Source organism: Camelus dromedarius, chromosome 12 (assembly GCF_036321535.1).
Source record: "Camelus dromedarius isolate mCamDro1 chromosome 12, mCamDro1.pat, whole genome shotgun sequence".
Taxonomy (NCBI): Eukaryota; Metazoa; Chordata; class Mammalia; order Artiodactyla; family Camelidae; genus Camelus; species Camelus dromedarius.
The window spans coordinates 38,737,297-38,754,375 of NC_087447.1; the positions used below are offsets into that span (position 1 = coordinate 38,737,297).

Consider the following 17,079-nt stretch of genomic DNA (forward strand, 5'->3'; position numbering starts at 1 on the left):
AAAATGAGCGATTTTCCCTGGAAAACTGTTCGGCAGTATTTACTGAAGCTGAACATATATGTACCCTACAACCCAGTACTGCCAGTCCTAAATCAAGAAATCCTGGCATATGTGCACCAAAGGACACCTATAAGATGTTCATAGTAACATTATGTGTAACAGCATCCAACTGGAAACACTCAATGTCCATTGGCAGGGATGGTTATATAAATTGTAGCCTTGTCATAGAATTGAAGGCCTTAGGGTAATGAAAATGAACAAATTGCTGCCACCTACAACAACATGGATGCTTCTCACAAACATAATCTTGAGTGAAAGAAGGCAGATGCAAAAGAATACAAAAAGTATGATGATATTTATATAAAGTTCAAAAACAGGCAAAGTAGACTATGATCCTAGAGGTCAGGTTGGGGTAACAAGTGTGGGAAAGGGGAGGCAGTACTGATCTGGAGGGGGCACAAGGGGTGCTTCTGGAGTGCTGGTCATGTTCTATTTCTTGATCTGGGTGGCAGCTGCATGGGTGTATTCAACAAGTTATAATTCACTAAGCTGCATGATTTGTGAACTTTTCTGTATGTAAGTTTTATTTTGATAAAAATATTACTTAACTTTTTAAAAAAATTTTTTGTGGGTTTTTTTGTGGGGGGAGGTAACTAGGTCTATTTATTTACTTGTTTACTTATTTTTTTTTTGTAATGGAGGTTCTAGGGATTGAACCCTGGACCTCATGCACGCTGAGCACGCACTCTACCACTGCACTACACCCTCCCCCATTAAGCAATGTTTCTGAATGTGGTTAAGTAGCCATCTTTCTGTATATCTGTGCAGTGCACTTAAAGAGCTAACCATAAACTCAGCTTCCCAGCATGACACATTCCTGTAGGTTCTAGAAAACTAAGGGTTTACTCTCCCTTATTGAATACAACACACAAGATGGAGGTTCTGGAGGCTGAAATAGTGTGGTGTTTTAATCTATAATTATCAGGATGATGATTGTGTTACACAATGTAATTTGAAGGAAGAGAAGAGATCCTGTTCCTCCAGAAAACCCTATGATATGACTCTCCTGAAATGAACAAATGTGCAGTGTGTTCTGAGTCCCAGTGATGACTGAAGATGGCTGCTTGGCAATAAATAATACAGTCTTTTCTCTAATGACTCCTCCCAAGTGCCTCCCAAGAGAGGCCATTAAGAGACTCAAGAAATCTAAGAAAAAAGCTTATGAAGGATTAAAAAATAATAATAATAATTTTTAAGAGGTCCATTTGGAGCTATCCTGTGAGCACATACAAGGAACTAGTTAAAAGCAAAGATTTCAGATTACAATCCCAGAGCCACCACTTATTAAATATGTGACCCCTGGCAAGTCATTTGACCTCCCCATTTGCTCATTTTTAAAATGAGATGAATGATATTGCCTTTCTTGCAGGAATGGAGAAGAGACTAAAACATTTATCACAGTGCATGGCATACATAAAGGATTCAGGATTGTAAAGGATGATGATGGTGGTGCTGGTGATGCTGGGGATGAAGATGATGATGATGAAAATGATGGTGATGATGATAAAGACCATGATGCTTAGGAGGCTGATTAACCAACAATGAGTTTCAAAGAGCTGGTCCTCAGGAACAATGACTGAGCTTCCAGAGAAAAAGTCTAGTAGGCGCCAATGCAGGACCACTGACAGGACTGTAATGGAGATAATTGCCTCTGGGGATGATCATCACAGGGCTGGGATTTGGGGACATTTGGGCAAGTCCTAATCATGAACAGAGCCTTCTTGCAGCTCATCACACCCAAGAAAATGTGCCCCGTGGGGTTCCCTCAGCCCCTCCCACCCCCACACAATATAGCCTTTCAACACTGTTCTCTTTTTCTTGAATACCAATCTTTTTTTAATTTCTCTTTGTCCATTTTATTTTATTTATTATCTTTTTTGGTGTTGGGGTGGTAATTTATTTATTTATTATTTTTTAATGGAGGTATTGGGATTGAACCAAGGGCCTCGTGCATGCAGTCTACCACTGAGCTATTCCCTTCCCTACCCAATCTTAATTAAATGTTTATTTGCAGATTATTTGTTAAATGTCGGTCTCCCCTAATAACTTGTAAGCTCTGTGAGAGCAGAGACCAAGTGTCTTGAACTACGCCTCTGGAGACACAGAGAGAAAAGATGTAGCCTCTGCCTTCTAGGAACACACAGTCTAATAGCTGGGAGAAAAGGAAACATCAGCAGATATTTTGTGTAACATATGATGGGTGTTTGGATGTATGAATGAAGTCCTCTGGGATCCCAGAGGAGGGAGCATCTGAGTCTACTGGGGGAATTAAAGGAGACCTCAAGGAGGAGGTGGCATCTGAGCTGCAGATTGAATGAGGTATAAGAGTCTGTCCAGTGAACAAGAGGAACAGCATCTCAGGTCGCAGGAAAGGCGTGGTGGGCCAGTCTTGGCCTTGGAAACCAAAAGTAAGTCTATATGTCATGAGTTGCAAGCTGGGAGGGAGGGTGTTATAAGAGCTAAGGGAGGAAGGTGAGAAGTGGAAGATAGCCAAAAGTCTTCAAAGCCTTGCTGAGAGGTGTGGATACTACCCTGGAGCTGAGGAGGAGGCACTGAAGGGTTTGCATTAGGGAACGTCATGTTCGTATTTATGTTCGAGGAAGGTAAGGCTGGAAGTTGTGTGATTATTGGATAACAGCCCTTTCCCCAAAACCAGCTCAAAGGCGAGGGCCTCTCTGGCCTTCCTTGTTTATATGAGGACTGAAGTTTCACACTGGAGTCTGGCCTCAAATCTCCACCCAAGGTGGAGTTCTCCCCTTCTTATTATATGAAAATTCCAGTCCCACCTAATTCCCAAATAACTTTCTGGGCCCTTCAGATGTTGGTTTGCCAACCATTTATCATAAACTCCAGTGCATCTGCTATGCCTACTGCCCTCATTGGCTCTTGTCCAATGCCACCACCCTCCCCACTCTGCCTCTCAGTTTCAGACCCCTCTAGCCACAACCTCAATGAGAAAGTCCCGAACCAGATTCCAGTTCTGTTACGAGGCCAGCCCCTGCCATCCGCCTGCTCTACCTTACTGAGATCCTCATCCTTTACGCCCCACACACCAATCACAATGACCTTGAGCTGCTGCCTTAACCTGTAACGTGGGACTGGTTATCAGGACTGTCGGAGCATTTCACAAGTCACAGTGGTCCCCTCCTGACTCTGTACAATTTCCATAGCTCTGGGCAGCTGCAACTCGCATGCTTCTCTTAAAAACTGGCAATTCAGCCCACCAGCGAGGAGCAAGCAGGAGATGATGCTGGTGACGGGCTGGCAGACAGGAAGGCAGGGCTAAAAGGTGAGCAAGTGAGTATGGTGGGGTTGGACTCTGCTTTCCCCAAGATGATCTTCTTCAGAGAATGATCCCAGCATCCCCAGGAGGAGGTGAAACATCTCCCACTCCATAGTAAAGATCATGCACATTTAAGGTTGTAAGGGCTGTAGCTATGGATGTACATGGATGTAGCTAACAGACCTGGGTTCAGATTTCCCTCTGTTTACTATGTGTTACCTTGGGCTAATCATTTAATGTCTCATTGTCACAGCTGACAATCTCCTGTAAAACGGCAGTAACAGTACTTACCTCACATTATTATTATGATGACTAATGAATTAATGTTTGTGAAGTAAGTATATATAAACTTTGCTAAATTAATAAAATAAATTTAAAAATAAATGTCTTCATGGACATAGAAAACAAATTGTGGTTACTGGGGGGGAGGAGAAGTGAGAGATAGATTAGGAGATTGGGATTAACAGATACACATTACTATATATAAAATAGATAAACCACAAGGACCTACTGTATAGCACAGGGAACTATATTCAATTTCTTGTAATGACCTGTAATGGAAAAATAATCTGAAAAAAGTATATATACGTATGCATATGTATAGCTAAATTGCTTTGCTGTACACCCAAAACTAACATTGTAAACTGACTACGCCTCAATAAAAAATAAGAATTAAAAAAAATAAATGTCTTCTCTCTAAAATACGGATCATAATTATCATTTCATGGATCTGTCATAAGGACTAAAGGATGTAAGTTTTACGAAACACATTGCAACCACTCAGTAGAAGTTCATTCTTTCCCCCATGTGCTCTCTCATCGTGCAATACCCGGGAGCCAGGTAAGTGGGTCCTGAGCTGACCAATATGTGGACAGGAAGAGGAATGGAGGGCAAGGACGCTCCCGAGGAATTGGAGGTATGTCAGCCAAGGGAATGTAGCTGGGACTATGGATGATAGTAGGAAGTTCTAAGGGACATAGGCTGTCTATGACCCCCACATCCTCCCCTACTCTGACCATGTGACCTTTGGGGCTATGACTCACAGTCCCCTCTCTCCCTCCTGAAATATTAAGTCACAGAAGTGACTGTGACCCAGATGCAGTCTGTCTCCATATCATATCCCATATCCCAGCTGGACCAATCAGAATCCTTCCTTGGGATTTTTCAGTTTGGAATTACAAGGAAAAGGGCTTTTCTTTTAGTTACAGAACTAACTGAAAGTCTTTTCATTGAAGGTTGTTGACAGCTATCTTCTCTGTCATTGGGAGAAAGTTTATCTGCAGTAAGAAAAATTATGCCAGCACATAGAAACATAGCCAAGAGATCAAGGATGGAAGGAGAGAGAGAAAGTGAAATGGGGGGATGGAAAGGAAATGAGAAAGGGAGAAGGGATGAGGGAGATAGAGAGAGAAAGAGAGAGGGAGAGAATGTTGTTCAGGTCCCGAGATCCATTTATACCTGAAGCCAGATCCACCCCTGGACTTTCCAAATATGGGACTCAATAATTCTATTTTTTGCTTTAGTTAGACTTTGTTCCTGTCACTTGCAGTGGAAAGACTGCTGACTAATTCTGGAGCAAAGAAAGAAAATAATTCTGCCTAGACTATAAGATTCATTAACAGGCTGAAGAAACAGTATTCCTGACTAAACTAAGATGGCTGACCAGCCGGGTGGAAGTTAGTATTTAAATGTCACTGAGGTAACAGAAAATTAGTTGACTTCAAAACTAATTAGATGTCAGCTTTAGAGAAAGATTCTAAGGGATGTCAGCGGGTCCTGTTCTAAGCCCTGACCTGCTCAACACTATTCAACTTCTTAGATAAAAACTTCTAAGGCTTGCTCATCAAAATTGTGGATAATCCAAAATTAGGGTATGTGGATAAATCACTCAGTGACAGAATCCAGATTCAGAAATGGTTGATGGCGACAGGGATGGACCCAAACATGCTAGACGAAGTCTCATTAAGAGTCATGTTGAATCTTCTGTTCTAGGACCAGTTACACTGTTCAGGGAAAGGAGGGCAGCAAGCCTTCCCAACAAGTCACAGGAATGTTTTGCTGGCTGCAAGCTCAGCAAGATTCCAGAGTACGACACAGCTGCCAAAATAGCGAACACAAGACCTGGCAAGCTTAACGTAAACACGGTGTCCAGAACGAGGGAGATCGTCATACCACCATGTTCTATCCCGGTCAGAGCACATCTGGAGTCCAAAGTGCAAGGGAATAAGGAACAGCGCCCTACAAAGAACGGGTGAAGAAACAGGGCATTTTCATCAGGAGAGAAATCATAGTAGCTACTTCCCTACAAACACCTCAAGGGCTGACGTATGGCCAAGGGGAGACCTTATTTCGCTTGATTCCAAAGGACAGAACCCGGACTGGTAGGTGGAAGTTACACAGGAGGCAGTCTTTAGCAGCACACACGTACAACGAGGTCCGCCCTGGCTCTGGCTCTGCTGACCTGGGAGGGTTGTCACCTAGAGAAAGTGCACAGTTCTGCCCTCCTGACCACTCCACGGCCAAGGCAGGGGAATGCCACCATCGAGTCAGCTTTGAGGACATTTCCACCGACCACTGTACCAGTGTTGACTGAAACAGGACAGGGCAGTGATGTGACCAGGCGCCAAAGTATGTGGGACATAGGAGGCTGGGGGTAGGGTTGGGAGAGCTGGGGATGGGGAAAAGCGCTCACAGAAGAGTGACCACCTTTTGGCCACCTTCTCTTTGGGTCTCACCATCATGCTTTAAAATAAAAAAAATTTTAAAAAAAGAAGGAATATAGATTCCTGGAATCCAGCCCTTTGTTGGGGTGGGGCCAGTGAAGATGTATGTATATATATATAGAATACATATATATATACACACACATACATATAGATGTAAGATGTATTTTAACTTTCCAAGTGATTCTGACGCATAGCTAGGTTTGGAAACCACACAAATGACTCCACAAAGTGCTGATTCCAAGGAAAATCACTTTAATAACTGGTGTCTAGGTTTGATGGATCGACAATCCCCTCGGCTCTATTCTCCATGTAATGAGTCAGTGTCTGAAGCTGGTAGCTCTTTGCTCTTCTGCCTGCTGTCCTTCTGCTCCTCCCCTTTGACCCAGCCACCATCCCGCTTTCCACTAATCTCTTCCCTCCCAACAGTCTTTACCCTGGACCTGGACCATCTGCCTGCCCTCAGCCTCCAGCCAATGCCCCCAGGGCACTGAGCATCCCTTCTCTCTGCTGCCACCACCTGGAGATCCTTGCCATCTGTCCCCATCCTTTGGCCTCCCCTCTCTCTCTGGCAGAGGGAGAAATGCTTTCCCTTCCTTCCATCCAGCTCTCTTTGGGGGGGTTCTTGGGGTTTAAATGATATGTTCATTTTTCAACAAATAATGATTTAGTGCCTGTTATGGCCACATGCTGTTCTGGGCGCTGACTATAAAATGGCAAATAAGAAAGGCAAAGTCCTTGTTCTCATAAAGCTTGTATTCTAGCTTGAGAAGGCAGATGATAAAACAAGATCATTTCAAGGTGATTCAGGGCTATGAAGAAAATAATACCAAGCACAAGGAATGGGAAACATAAACTGGTGGTCAGAGAAGCCTTTTTAAAGAGATAACACCTGAGCTGAGACTCAAAAGACAAAGATCTGGGGATGAGCATTCTAGGCATGGAGAAGAGCATATACAAAGGCACTGGGGTGGGAATGAGCTCAGTGTGTTTGGAAAATTCAAAGGTCAGGGTTGCCACTGTGAGGAGGAGGAGCAGGAGGAGAAGGAGGAGAAATAAAAGGAAATAATGAAGGAGAAGAAGGTAAAAAGGAGAAAGAGGGGAAGAAGAAGAGCTTCTTATAGCACCTAGAATCCCCATTCAGCTTGCTTCTGAGTCTGCCCATCTTCCCACACTCCCATCCCCCCACAGAGTGGTTTGTGCTGGGAGCTTTCCCTTTCCTTCCCCCTCTCACCCAGCCCACGAGACGTATTTGCAAATATCTGGACTACAATTGTAGAAGGGATTCAAGTTATTTCCCGTGGGTCTCCTAGACCTCAGCAAATCAGTGGCTGTGAAGAGTGGCTTGTTTAAAGTTTCCCTGAACTTTTCATAGCAGTTTTGCACACTCTGTGAAAGTCAGAAGCCTCGTCTAAGCTGGCAGAGGATTTCTTGTGGTGTTACCTAACTCCTCACCCTTCCCATCCTATTAGCCTCAACTCTAGCCCAGCCAAGACACCCAGTAAAAATGGGAAATTGTATACTAACAAGAGCTGGCCAGCCACACAGAAAGCTTTATGTGACATAGTGAGCTCTCTGACACTATAGGTGCTCCAGGGAGATGCACAGGATGGATCCTGACACAACTGCACAGCATCAGAGGAAAAACAGAGAGAGGAAATGATACCTGAGATCATTTGGGCCACTTGCCACTGTGTTCAATACGTGCATGTGCGTCAGAGAGCATGAGACCAGACTCTCCGTTTCCTCCGTCCATCGTATAGTGAGTATTTCGTACTTGTCACATCAGTGTTTAAGGACAAGCAAACCAATGGTTTTATCTAGCATTCAACTGAGGAAACACTGGTCTCCTCCAACGTTGGAGGGAAAAGGAGAAGTGCTGGACTAACGGAGAAATGTCCATTTGTTTCTACTCCCCACTAACAAAATCATTTGCAGGGGCACATAAATAAGGCACAATTAATCTAGCATCCATGTTACGGTTTATGTAACATTGCAAAGGATTCTTCAGGAATAATTTTGACTTCTGGGAATTTTTTTTTCCATTGTGCTTCTTGAATCTAACCCTCAAGGAAGATGGGACTCCCTTGTACTCAAATTCTTTCTTTTCTCTTTTTCATTCTAAATGTATACCCTGATGAGGTTTTTTCCTTTTTCTTTTCTCTGAATTTCTTCCTTCTCCTTCCCCTCCTTCCTCTCCTCCTTCTTCCTTCTCCCTGTTCTTTTCCCGCTCCCTCTCGTATTTTCTTTCTCTTTTTTTTACATTCAACATTATATTTCAGGTGCTAGCCATAGCAGTCTCTTGCATTTTCTTGCTTTATCCACTTCTTCCTTCATTTCTTTCTTCCTTTGCCACTTCCTCCTTTATTGAGGAAGAGGGTGAGACAGAACAGGCTGCTCTGACATATTAGCTCCCTTTTTCTCTTCTCAGTATGAAACCTACAACACACACATACATCAACACTCCTTCCCCTACTGATCTTTTAGCAGGAATATCAAGTGCACACGCTGTAGAGAAAGCCCACCTAGACGACCTGTCACTGAGGAAGAGAACATGAAACATTGTTCTTACATGACTATGCATTAAAACCTGTGGCAGAGGTAGCTAACTGTCCCTCCAAATCCATTTTCACCTTCATCCTTTTGAAAAATAAACCCCTCCTTCAAGTTTTCACTGGGTTTGTGGCTGCCTGGCTAAATGCTATATTTCTCAGGCTCCCTTGCAGCTAGATGTGGCCACCTGACTAAATTCTTACCAAGCAAGTGTGTTTGGAAGTGTGGGCTGTGATTTCTGGGTCATATCATTAAGAGAAAGCTGCTTGCCCTCCACTTCCTTTCCCCTCTGCATGCTGACTGGAACTCAGATATGTGGGTTGTGAGATGGCTATAGCTATACTGTTGAGAACAACTCCTTAGAACAGCACCATCCAATAGAAGTAAACTCAACACAGGGGAAATTCACTTTACTTTTTAATGAGTATCCAGTAGGAACAAATGTAAAACAAGTAAAATGGCTGTTAACAACATATTTTATTTAGCCTACTCTATACAATTATCACTTCAATAGGAATCAATATAAAATACTATTAATGAGAAGTTTATTCTTTTTTCATCCTAATCATTCAACAACCCATGTGCCTCTTACGTTTATGGCACATCTCAATCTGGACTAGCCACATTTCAGGTAATGTGACTCATGGCTACCTGTGGACTGCAGTGCTAGAAGACGGCAGAGCAACAAGGTGGAAGGAACCTGGGTTCCTGGTTGACCTTGTGGAACAAGCTGCCTATCATCTTGGACTTGCTATTTACCTCTTGTTTAAAACACTGTATTTTGGGCTCTCTTTGTAACATGAGCTTAGCCTGTATCCTGACTAATACAAGATGGTAAGAGTTTTCACCCCCACAGAAATTGGTACCGACCTACATTTGACATTCTGTATAACAAGCAAATGGCATATTTGTAAACATGCCAGCAATTTAGTCTGCTCTTCTAGTTGAGTCAGCCAGCTGTAGTGGAACCACGACTTAACTGTGTATGGGGATGTACTCAAGTCCTAAACCTTGAAAAATGCCAATTAACATGCTTTCATTTTCTGTTCTGATTTTTTGTGTTTCATGAAACTTAAAGCAACAAACAATCCACATAACCATTAAGCATTTAGCTATGTATGCATCTATTAATTTTTATTGTCAATTTGAACTAAATACTTATTTAAAGAGAGCAAAAGGTAAGAAAAATAAAGCTACATAATAAAAAAAGAGGGGAATAATGCAAGAAAAGAGGAAAAGTGGGAGAGGTCACTTACAATTAATTACAGTATCATCACCAATACTTACAAAAAAAAATCCTAGATAAGAAATAGTTTATTTAGTGGGGAGGGAATAGCTCAGTGGCAGAGTGTGTCTTAGCATGCAGGAGGTCCTGGGTTCTATCCCCAGCATCTCCATTAAAAATCACTCACTCACTCAATCAATCAAATTACCACCACCCCAAAAAAGAAGGAGTTTATTTAAAAGACCTCATCCAGTTTAAATTTTTCGGATTCTACATACGTACTTGTCAAACATATAATTTTACAGGCATAGTCATAAAATATATGCATGTAAACAAACAGCAGCCAAATAAAGTTTTTTTTTTTCTTTCCAATTTCTTTCCGTTTCCCCACAAACAAAAGGAATTGGCTAAAGATTGGCAAGGTTCTTAATGTTTCTAAATTAATCCTCTGGTTTATGGAGAAAAGCAATACTGAAGTCTATAAAAAGAAAAAAAGCAATTGTAAATAAGGACCCATCACTTCATACTTCGTGTCCTAAGACATGTCAGTTATTATCTTGATTTGGTGTTGCTGTTTTCCTTCAGCAAAGACTCACCGCCCAGAAAGCTGAAGGTAGCTAGATGAACTCATTCTACTCCTAATTCATTTTATTGAGTCAGTATAGAAGACCGGTTAAGAGCACAGATTTAGGAGTTAGATATCCCTGAGTTTGTATCCTGACTCCACTGATTCTTAGCTGTGTGACTGTGGGCAAGTTACTAAACCTCTCTGAGATTTAGTGTCCTCATCTGTAAAATAAAAATAGTAAACTGCCCCAAAGTCCTGGAAGAATAAGTGAGATGAGTAGGAAAGTACTTAACAATGTCTCATCCAGTGCTAGCTGCCAAGTATTTTTCTATTTCCAAAATAATGATCTCATTATACATATATGTGTGTGTGTGTGTGTGTGTGTGTGTGTGTGTATCCTACTGTATGACAGTTTCCTTTGACATGGATTATTCCTAATTCTCACAGCTACACTGGCGGTGGTGGGGGAAGCAGTCTCATTTTACAGTTGGAGAAACTGTGGCTCAGAGAGGTAAAGTGGCCTGCCTGAGGTCACACAGTGAATGGGTGACTGAGCAGGAGTGGAAACAGACCCAACAGATCAAAGCCTGTGTTCTTTCTAGCAGGTGGCTGTGGGACACTCTGGGACACATATTCCCGTGGCAGTGTGTGCTCCAGAGAGAGACAAAGAAAGAGAAGGCAAAGCAGCTTTGGAGGTCTCCAAAACTCCTGGTTTAGAATAAATCCCTCAATTATGCTTGAAGCTGGACAAGCTTTTGAAACCTCAACTGGACATTCTTTCCCCCATCAAGTTCCTTGAAATTTCCCTTTAAAGAGCATCTAGGAAAAGCCACTCTCATTAGCCAGGGTCTGGCTTTATTTTCCTAATAAACAGAACTTTGGACAAACAAAAGAGCCTCTTTGATTTTCAATCAATTCTTGAACATTTCAGCTGATTTTCTCCTATTTGGCTTGAAATTGTGATCTGGGAATGGCTGGTCCTGCAAATTGTCCTCCTATAAGGGAAGCCCCTTGAGGATCCTCAACTTGTTATTTTTAATCACTGTAATCTCCTTTTCAAAGGAGGCCATGGTCAGAAACAGAGCAGGCCTTTCAGAGCTTTCTAAAGCACAATTATTGCAGAGGGAGGGGTACTGGGGGGAAGAGGGCGGGAGAGTAGAGATGTGGTGGGAGAAAGAAGGCGGTCAATATAGTACTAACAACTTGGAAAAAGGCTGAATCATCTCAATTGGATCCTGGCTGCTGGGAAGAAATCCTATGTTTCAGTATTTTTTTTAATAGTGACCATTTTATTCCAGCCTCAAATACCCAAAGGATATACTGGGGTGGGGGGCATGGAGAGCAGAAGCTATTTGAGGATGAACCGGAATACTGAGGACAAAGGTTTGAGGCAGGAAAACAAGCCATTGTTTCCAAGGATTGTGAGGGGCCCTAATTCAGGAAAAAATAAAAAAGCAAAGAGAACACCAGGGGAATGTTAATTTCCACAGCCCTAAGTCAATACTCAGAACAGAATGTATTAGATTTACTTCTAACTATTCTAAGAAAGGATAAGCCAACAGAAAATGTTACAAACTAGGCCAGTGCCCTTTTCTTCCTAACTTTGAGTGGCGGAATCAGGTTTGCTAATCACAGAGTATTTACTCAGAGGGCCTTAGCATGGTTCCTGCAAGATCTTTCTTTCAAGATCTCTTAGCCACTGGAAAGGAGATAAGATGATTGCCCATCAACAGCCTGAGTCAGGTGTCACAGTCCAAAGGGCTAACATTTTAGGCTGGAGTAACTTGCAGGGTGAAAGTCTAGTGTTCACCTCCCTACTTGTCCCAGTTTGCACCTACTGGACATAGATACTTAAGCAGTCATGAAACCTCTCTCTCCGTGTGAACTCCAGACACATCTCCCTCCCACTACTGGGGCCACTCACTGCCAGGGCTCAGCCAAACTGGGAGGATTCATTCGGAAAGAGAAACCCAGTAGTAGGACTCTTGGCGTGGGCTCCAGACTAGCCTAAATTACCAAGAAAACGAATCCTCCTGGTTTTAAACTAGGAATAGTCTTAGGCAAGACTCCTAATATGGAGAAATCATTCATTCATTTAATCATTCAATATTTCATGAGGACCCAGATAACGCATTCTCTGGTAGACTGGACTGAAGGAGTGCGGAGAAAATCTACTTTTAAACACACACACACACACACACACACACACACACACACACACACACACACGAAACAAAACAAATCTGACCAAGCACATCCTTCGAGTATTAAACCATTAGGGCCGTGTTGCCAACTCAAACTAACATACAGTGTAGCTCAGGCATGCTCATCTTTATACATTGATTTATTCCCGACAACTGCCCGGAGTGGTTGGATAAACAGCCGTTTTCAGTAGCTGGGAAACAGGTTCAGAGAAATTAAAGGACTTGCACAAGGTCACACAGCTACTAAATCCGAGTCCGTCTGACTCCAGAGCCATCTCTTTTCCTGCCACGTGGAGCTGGGGCAGTTTTCCCAGGGAACCCAGATTCTCAGTTTGGGGGAGGGCTGAAGACGCCAATGGGGTTACGCCCACTTCCCTCCGGTCCACGGAGAGGACTGGCTGACTGCTTCCCAGCTCCGCCGAGAGGCTGAGCCCTTGTACGTTCGGCTTGCTGGGCAGCCTCGTCAACCCGCCGCCGGCTCCCTCCGGGCTGGGTCGGGTGTCCTCCGCCCCCGTCCGTCTCCGCGGAGCATCCAGCATCCCGCCGACCCTGAGCGCTGGGTCAGAGGGGCTGCCCGCCAGGCGTTGAGGGAATCCATGTGCGGACGGTGCCCGGAAGCCCGCTTTGGGTAGCTCCAGGTGAAGAAAGTCGGGGACACCAACCAGGGAAAACCGAAGAAGCGAAGAGTTCTGAGAAGGGTGGCCCCTGGTCCTAGTCGCCTGTGTGGCCCGGGCGTCCTCTAACACTACCCGCCCCCAACTTTCTCCAGTGTTGCTCTCCCACCACTTCCTCCCGCGACGCTCTAGGAACCAGGAAAGCGGGAGTGGAAGGGTGACCTCCGTTGGCCCATTTGCCCCACCAGGTGCTCCAAAGCCCCTCTCTTCCCAGCTTGGCCCCAGCGTTGACTTATTAAGGGGCGGGGATGAAGGGACACGCGCCCTACCACTCCCTGCCTGCGGGGCCTCGGTGAAGCCAGGCAGGCTTCCTTCCCTGCCCGGTGGATGTCCTCGCTCCCGACTGGAGAACGGCAGCTGCTGCACGGGGAAAAGATATCTGGGAAGATGACCCAGCTGAAGAGAGGCAGCGGGACGGGGAAATGATGTCAGGGGTCTTCAGGTCTGTGCGGGTCGAGCTGCCTATCCTGCCCGGTAGGCGCTCGCTTGCTTTGGACATCCCCTATCTGCGCTCGCGAAAGCCGGCTCTCAGCTGAGGAGCGCAGGAAATACACCTGGGGCACCGAGCCTCGAGGTTGCGGGAGCCAAGGTCCCCCGGCCTCCAGGGAGCAGGCCATGGGAATTCGGGCTTCCCTTTCCTTCTCCATAGGGTTCCCCTTTCCTCTCCGAAACTGCTCAGAGCTCCCGGTCCACTGGGAGCCTGTCCTAGAAATCCGAGGTCTTCTCCCTCGCCCGGGATCATCAGAGAATAATTTGGACTTCTTTCCAGGGATCCTTCTGCAAAGCTTCAGGCTCTTTCTCCCCTCCTCCCCTTGCGCTGGGACCAGTTAAGGGAAAAGCCTAAGTACCTTCTCCTAAAGGGACCTGTCCGGGCAAGCTGGAGTGACCGTCCCACTGGGTGCCAGTCAGTGAGAAGCTGATTTCCTCTCCTTCAGGGATGGGAGCGGGGAAAACCGGAGTCACCACCTTGCCTGGGACCCCACTGAGAGAAAACAGGGTCCCCTCCTCTCCAGAGACGGATCTAGAGAAAGCCGGGTCTCCACTGCTCTCCTGGAGCTGGACGAGGGAGAAGCCGAGTTCCCTCCCAGCCAGGCCGGTGTGACGCGTCGCTCGCTATAGCCCAAGCCCGGGAACCGCGAATCGGAGATGGGGGCTGCCTGTCCTGGCTGAGGCCCCCGCGACGGCCCCAGAGGCCGGCTCGGGGCTAAAAGGGCTGAGGGTAGCCAGGACATAAGGGCCTTTGCCGGGCTGCACCGGCACCCTGCGTCCGGGAACCGCGCGCCCTCCTCAGGCACCGCGCGGTCGGCGCCCTCCGGGGTCCGGGTCTCGAGCCCCCAACGCCACTCCGGGCCACTTACCGCGGTAGCTGGTTCCCGGCTTGTAGAAGTCAGGGTCGCCCTCCACGCGGAGACTGAACTCGGTGTAGCCCTCGCGCCGCGTGCCTTGGACGCGCAGGATGCGGCTGCAGTAGCCCTCTGATTTGGGCACTTTGTCCAGGGTCTCGTCGGAGAAGGCCAGCGCCGCGGCCAGGGGCAGCGCCAGGGCCAGCAGCACTGGACTCCGGCTCAGCCTCAGGGGCGCCGGGGACAGCCTCATCCTCGCGGGCCCCCAACTTTGTGCCACTGAGGCCAGCTCTCGCCACGCGACTCCTACCCGAAGGGGTCCCCGCGGAAGCGAGACCTGGCGGAGCCCAGCGGGGAGCGGAGCTTGGAGCCGGCGCTGGCAACTGGGAGACCGTGTGCCCGCCTCGGCTTGGCGGCTGCCGAGCGGCGCTGCTCTGAGCAGAGCTGAGCAAGCCGAGCAGTGCGAGCAAGGGAGGGCGGCGGCGAAGGAGGAGGAGGAGGAGGAGGAGGAGGGAGGGCTGATTTTGCCCAGATCCCCGAGCGCAGCGCTGTTTTGTTTCCGAGCTGGCGATTAGCGGCGCGGCCGTGTTTATTTTGCGACGCTGGATTCCCAGGGTCTGGCAAGGAAATCAGAGGGCACAGGGACACTGCGGGCTCTGTCCCACCAAGGAGGCTGCTGCCCCAACCCCCTGGACCCTGCGGAGTAGGGTGCTCCAAGGTGGGAAAGACTGAGAACTAACTTTCTGTTGCACACCTACTCTGTGCGTAGCAATACGCTGGGCAGTTTACTTACCCGCTTGCTTTCTCCACTCTCACTGCACACAATAAACGTGACATTACTTTCACTTATTTTATAGATGAGCAAACTGAGGCTTGCGGCCAGTTAAGGCAGGGTCACACGCCATGGCTATCTGACTCTATTGCCCTACTTATAGGGTGCTGCAACAGTTCAGAGTGGAGAGTGGAAAGGAACAGAATGGCCCCATCCATGAGGCCCAGCAGGCACTGGGCTATGGCCTGTAACACTTTTGGAGATTCCTGAAAGTTTTCTTTAAACCAGAAGAAAAAAACATTTAGGTTCAATAGAATATTTTACTAGCTATATTAACATATTTGTATTTATACCTACACAGTTATAAAATGTAATGTTTACTATTGTTTTATGAAGGGCGGAGCCCACAAAGACAAAAGTGCCAAAGGCCTACAGGAGTCCTCATATAGCCTTGGAAAGGGGTTTTGAAAGTTTCCCAAAAAAAGCCTGTTTTCTTGGCTTAGATATTAGTTCAGGTTCCCAGTCCCCAGTGACAGATGTTTGGAAAGCGGCTAAGCCTGAGGGCTCCCTGGGCAGAGCCTCAAGCGCCAACCTCAAGGCCAGACAGAAGACCCAGGTGCAAGAATCTCTCTCGGTGTTCCCCTGGGAACAGACCTGAATCAAACATTAGTCCTGCTACTCACCCATTGTGAGACTTGGGCAAGTTATTTAACCTTACCAAGCTTGCATTTCATGCTCAGAGGGTATGTGTGCGCCTGTGAGCTAATACACCCTTCCTCTAGGGGGCACTAGAGTTAAATGAAATGACCCACATAAAACACTGGGCCCTGTCTCCACTGTTTCCAGCCCCCACACCCCCAGGATCAAACGGCGGGTCTAGGCTGGCCCTGGGCACCACAGTAATGGAGACCAAGCCCACCCTGTGGATGCCTTAATGCCTCTGCCTCCCGTCAATGTGCACAAGCACCCCAAGTGCTCTCAGAAGCTTTGGTTATGCACCTCGTCCTTCCCCTGGGCTGTCAACACACCTCAAGAGCCTGCATTTAAAAAGCAATCTCCTTTGCTTTCCAGGTCAGGTATTTCTCTTTGACATCACTAACAAACAGCCTGGAGTAGCCATCCGCATTGGAGGTCTCCATCCCTCCTCGCCTTACCCCTCAGTCCTTGTGCTGGGACTCACACTGCCACTATTAACTTGGGCGCCTTCTCTCAGAGGTCCCCCAAGAGTGCCCCCTTGTTGAAGCCAATTGTGCTCTTTTCTCAGCCCTGATCCTTCCTGACCCTCAGCAGCACCTGATCCAGCTGATCAGCCTTCCTTTATAGAGGTGACATTTGGATCCACCTCTGCGTCCCGAGTAAATTCTCTCCAGCATGACCAGACTGGCTCAGAGCTCATGTAGACTCCATGGTGCACAATCCCACACAGCCAGCAAGCTTTCATTGAATGTAGGTTTGGGGCCAAATGTGCGCTGAGTAGTGGGTGTCAGAGGGAACAAACATTCATTCATTCATTCAAGTCCAAGGCCCTCGATGTTCTCAGCACTGGGACACAGGACAAATAAACTACTTGCCTTTGTCAATCTTACAATCTGGGGGAAAGACAAATATTAAATACATAGTTATATGTATGTTTTCATATTATAATGGTGATGTATATGCTACACTAAAATAAGT

General features: G+C 46.3%; 1 protein-coding gene across 4 annotated transcripts in view; it reads right to left on the minus strand.

Moving 5' to 3' along the window:
- The window catches only part of SPON1 (spondin 1), a 391,445-nt gene that overhangs the window by 228,231 nt on the left and 146,135 nt on the right, over positions 1 to 17,079 (minus strand). For 2 of the 4 annotated variants that reach the window (XM_031459977.2, XM_064492554.1), the window contains exon 1: positions 14,649 to 15,141. The exons of 1 other annotated variant lie outside the window; for it this stretch is intronic. In XM_031459977.2, coding sequence (XP_031315837.1) covers positions 14,649 to 14,886 — 238 coding nt within the window. In that variant the 5' untranslated portion in view covers positions 14,887 to 15,141. Of the gene's footprint in view, positions 1 to 14,648; positions 15,142 to 17,079 lie in introns of those variants that run through there. One more of the 4 variants, XM_031459976.2, reaches the window with a different exon arrangement.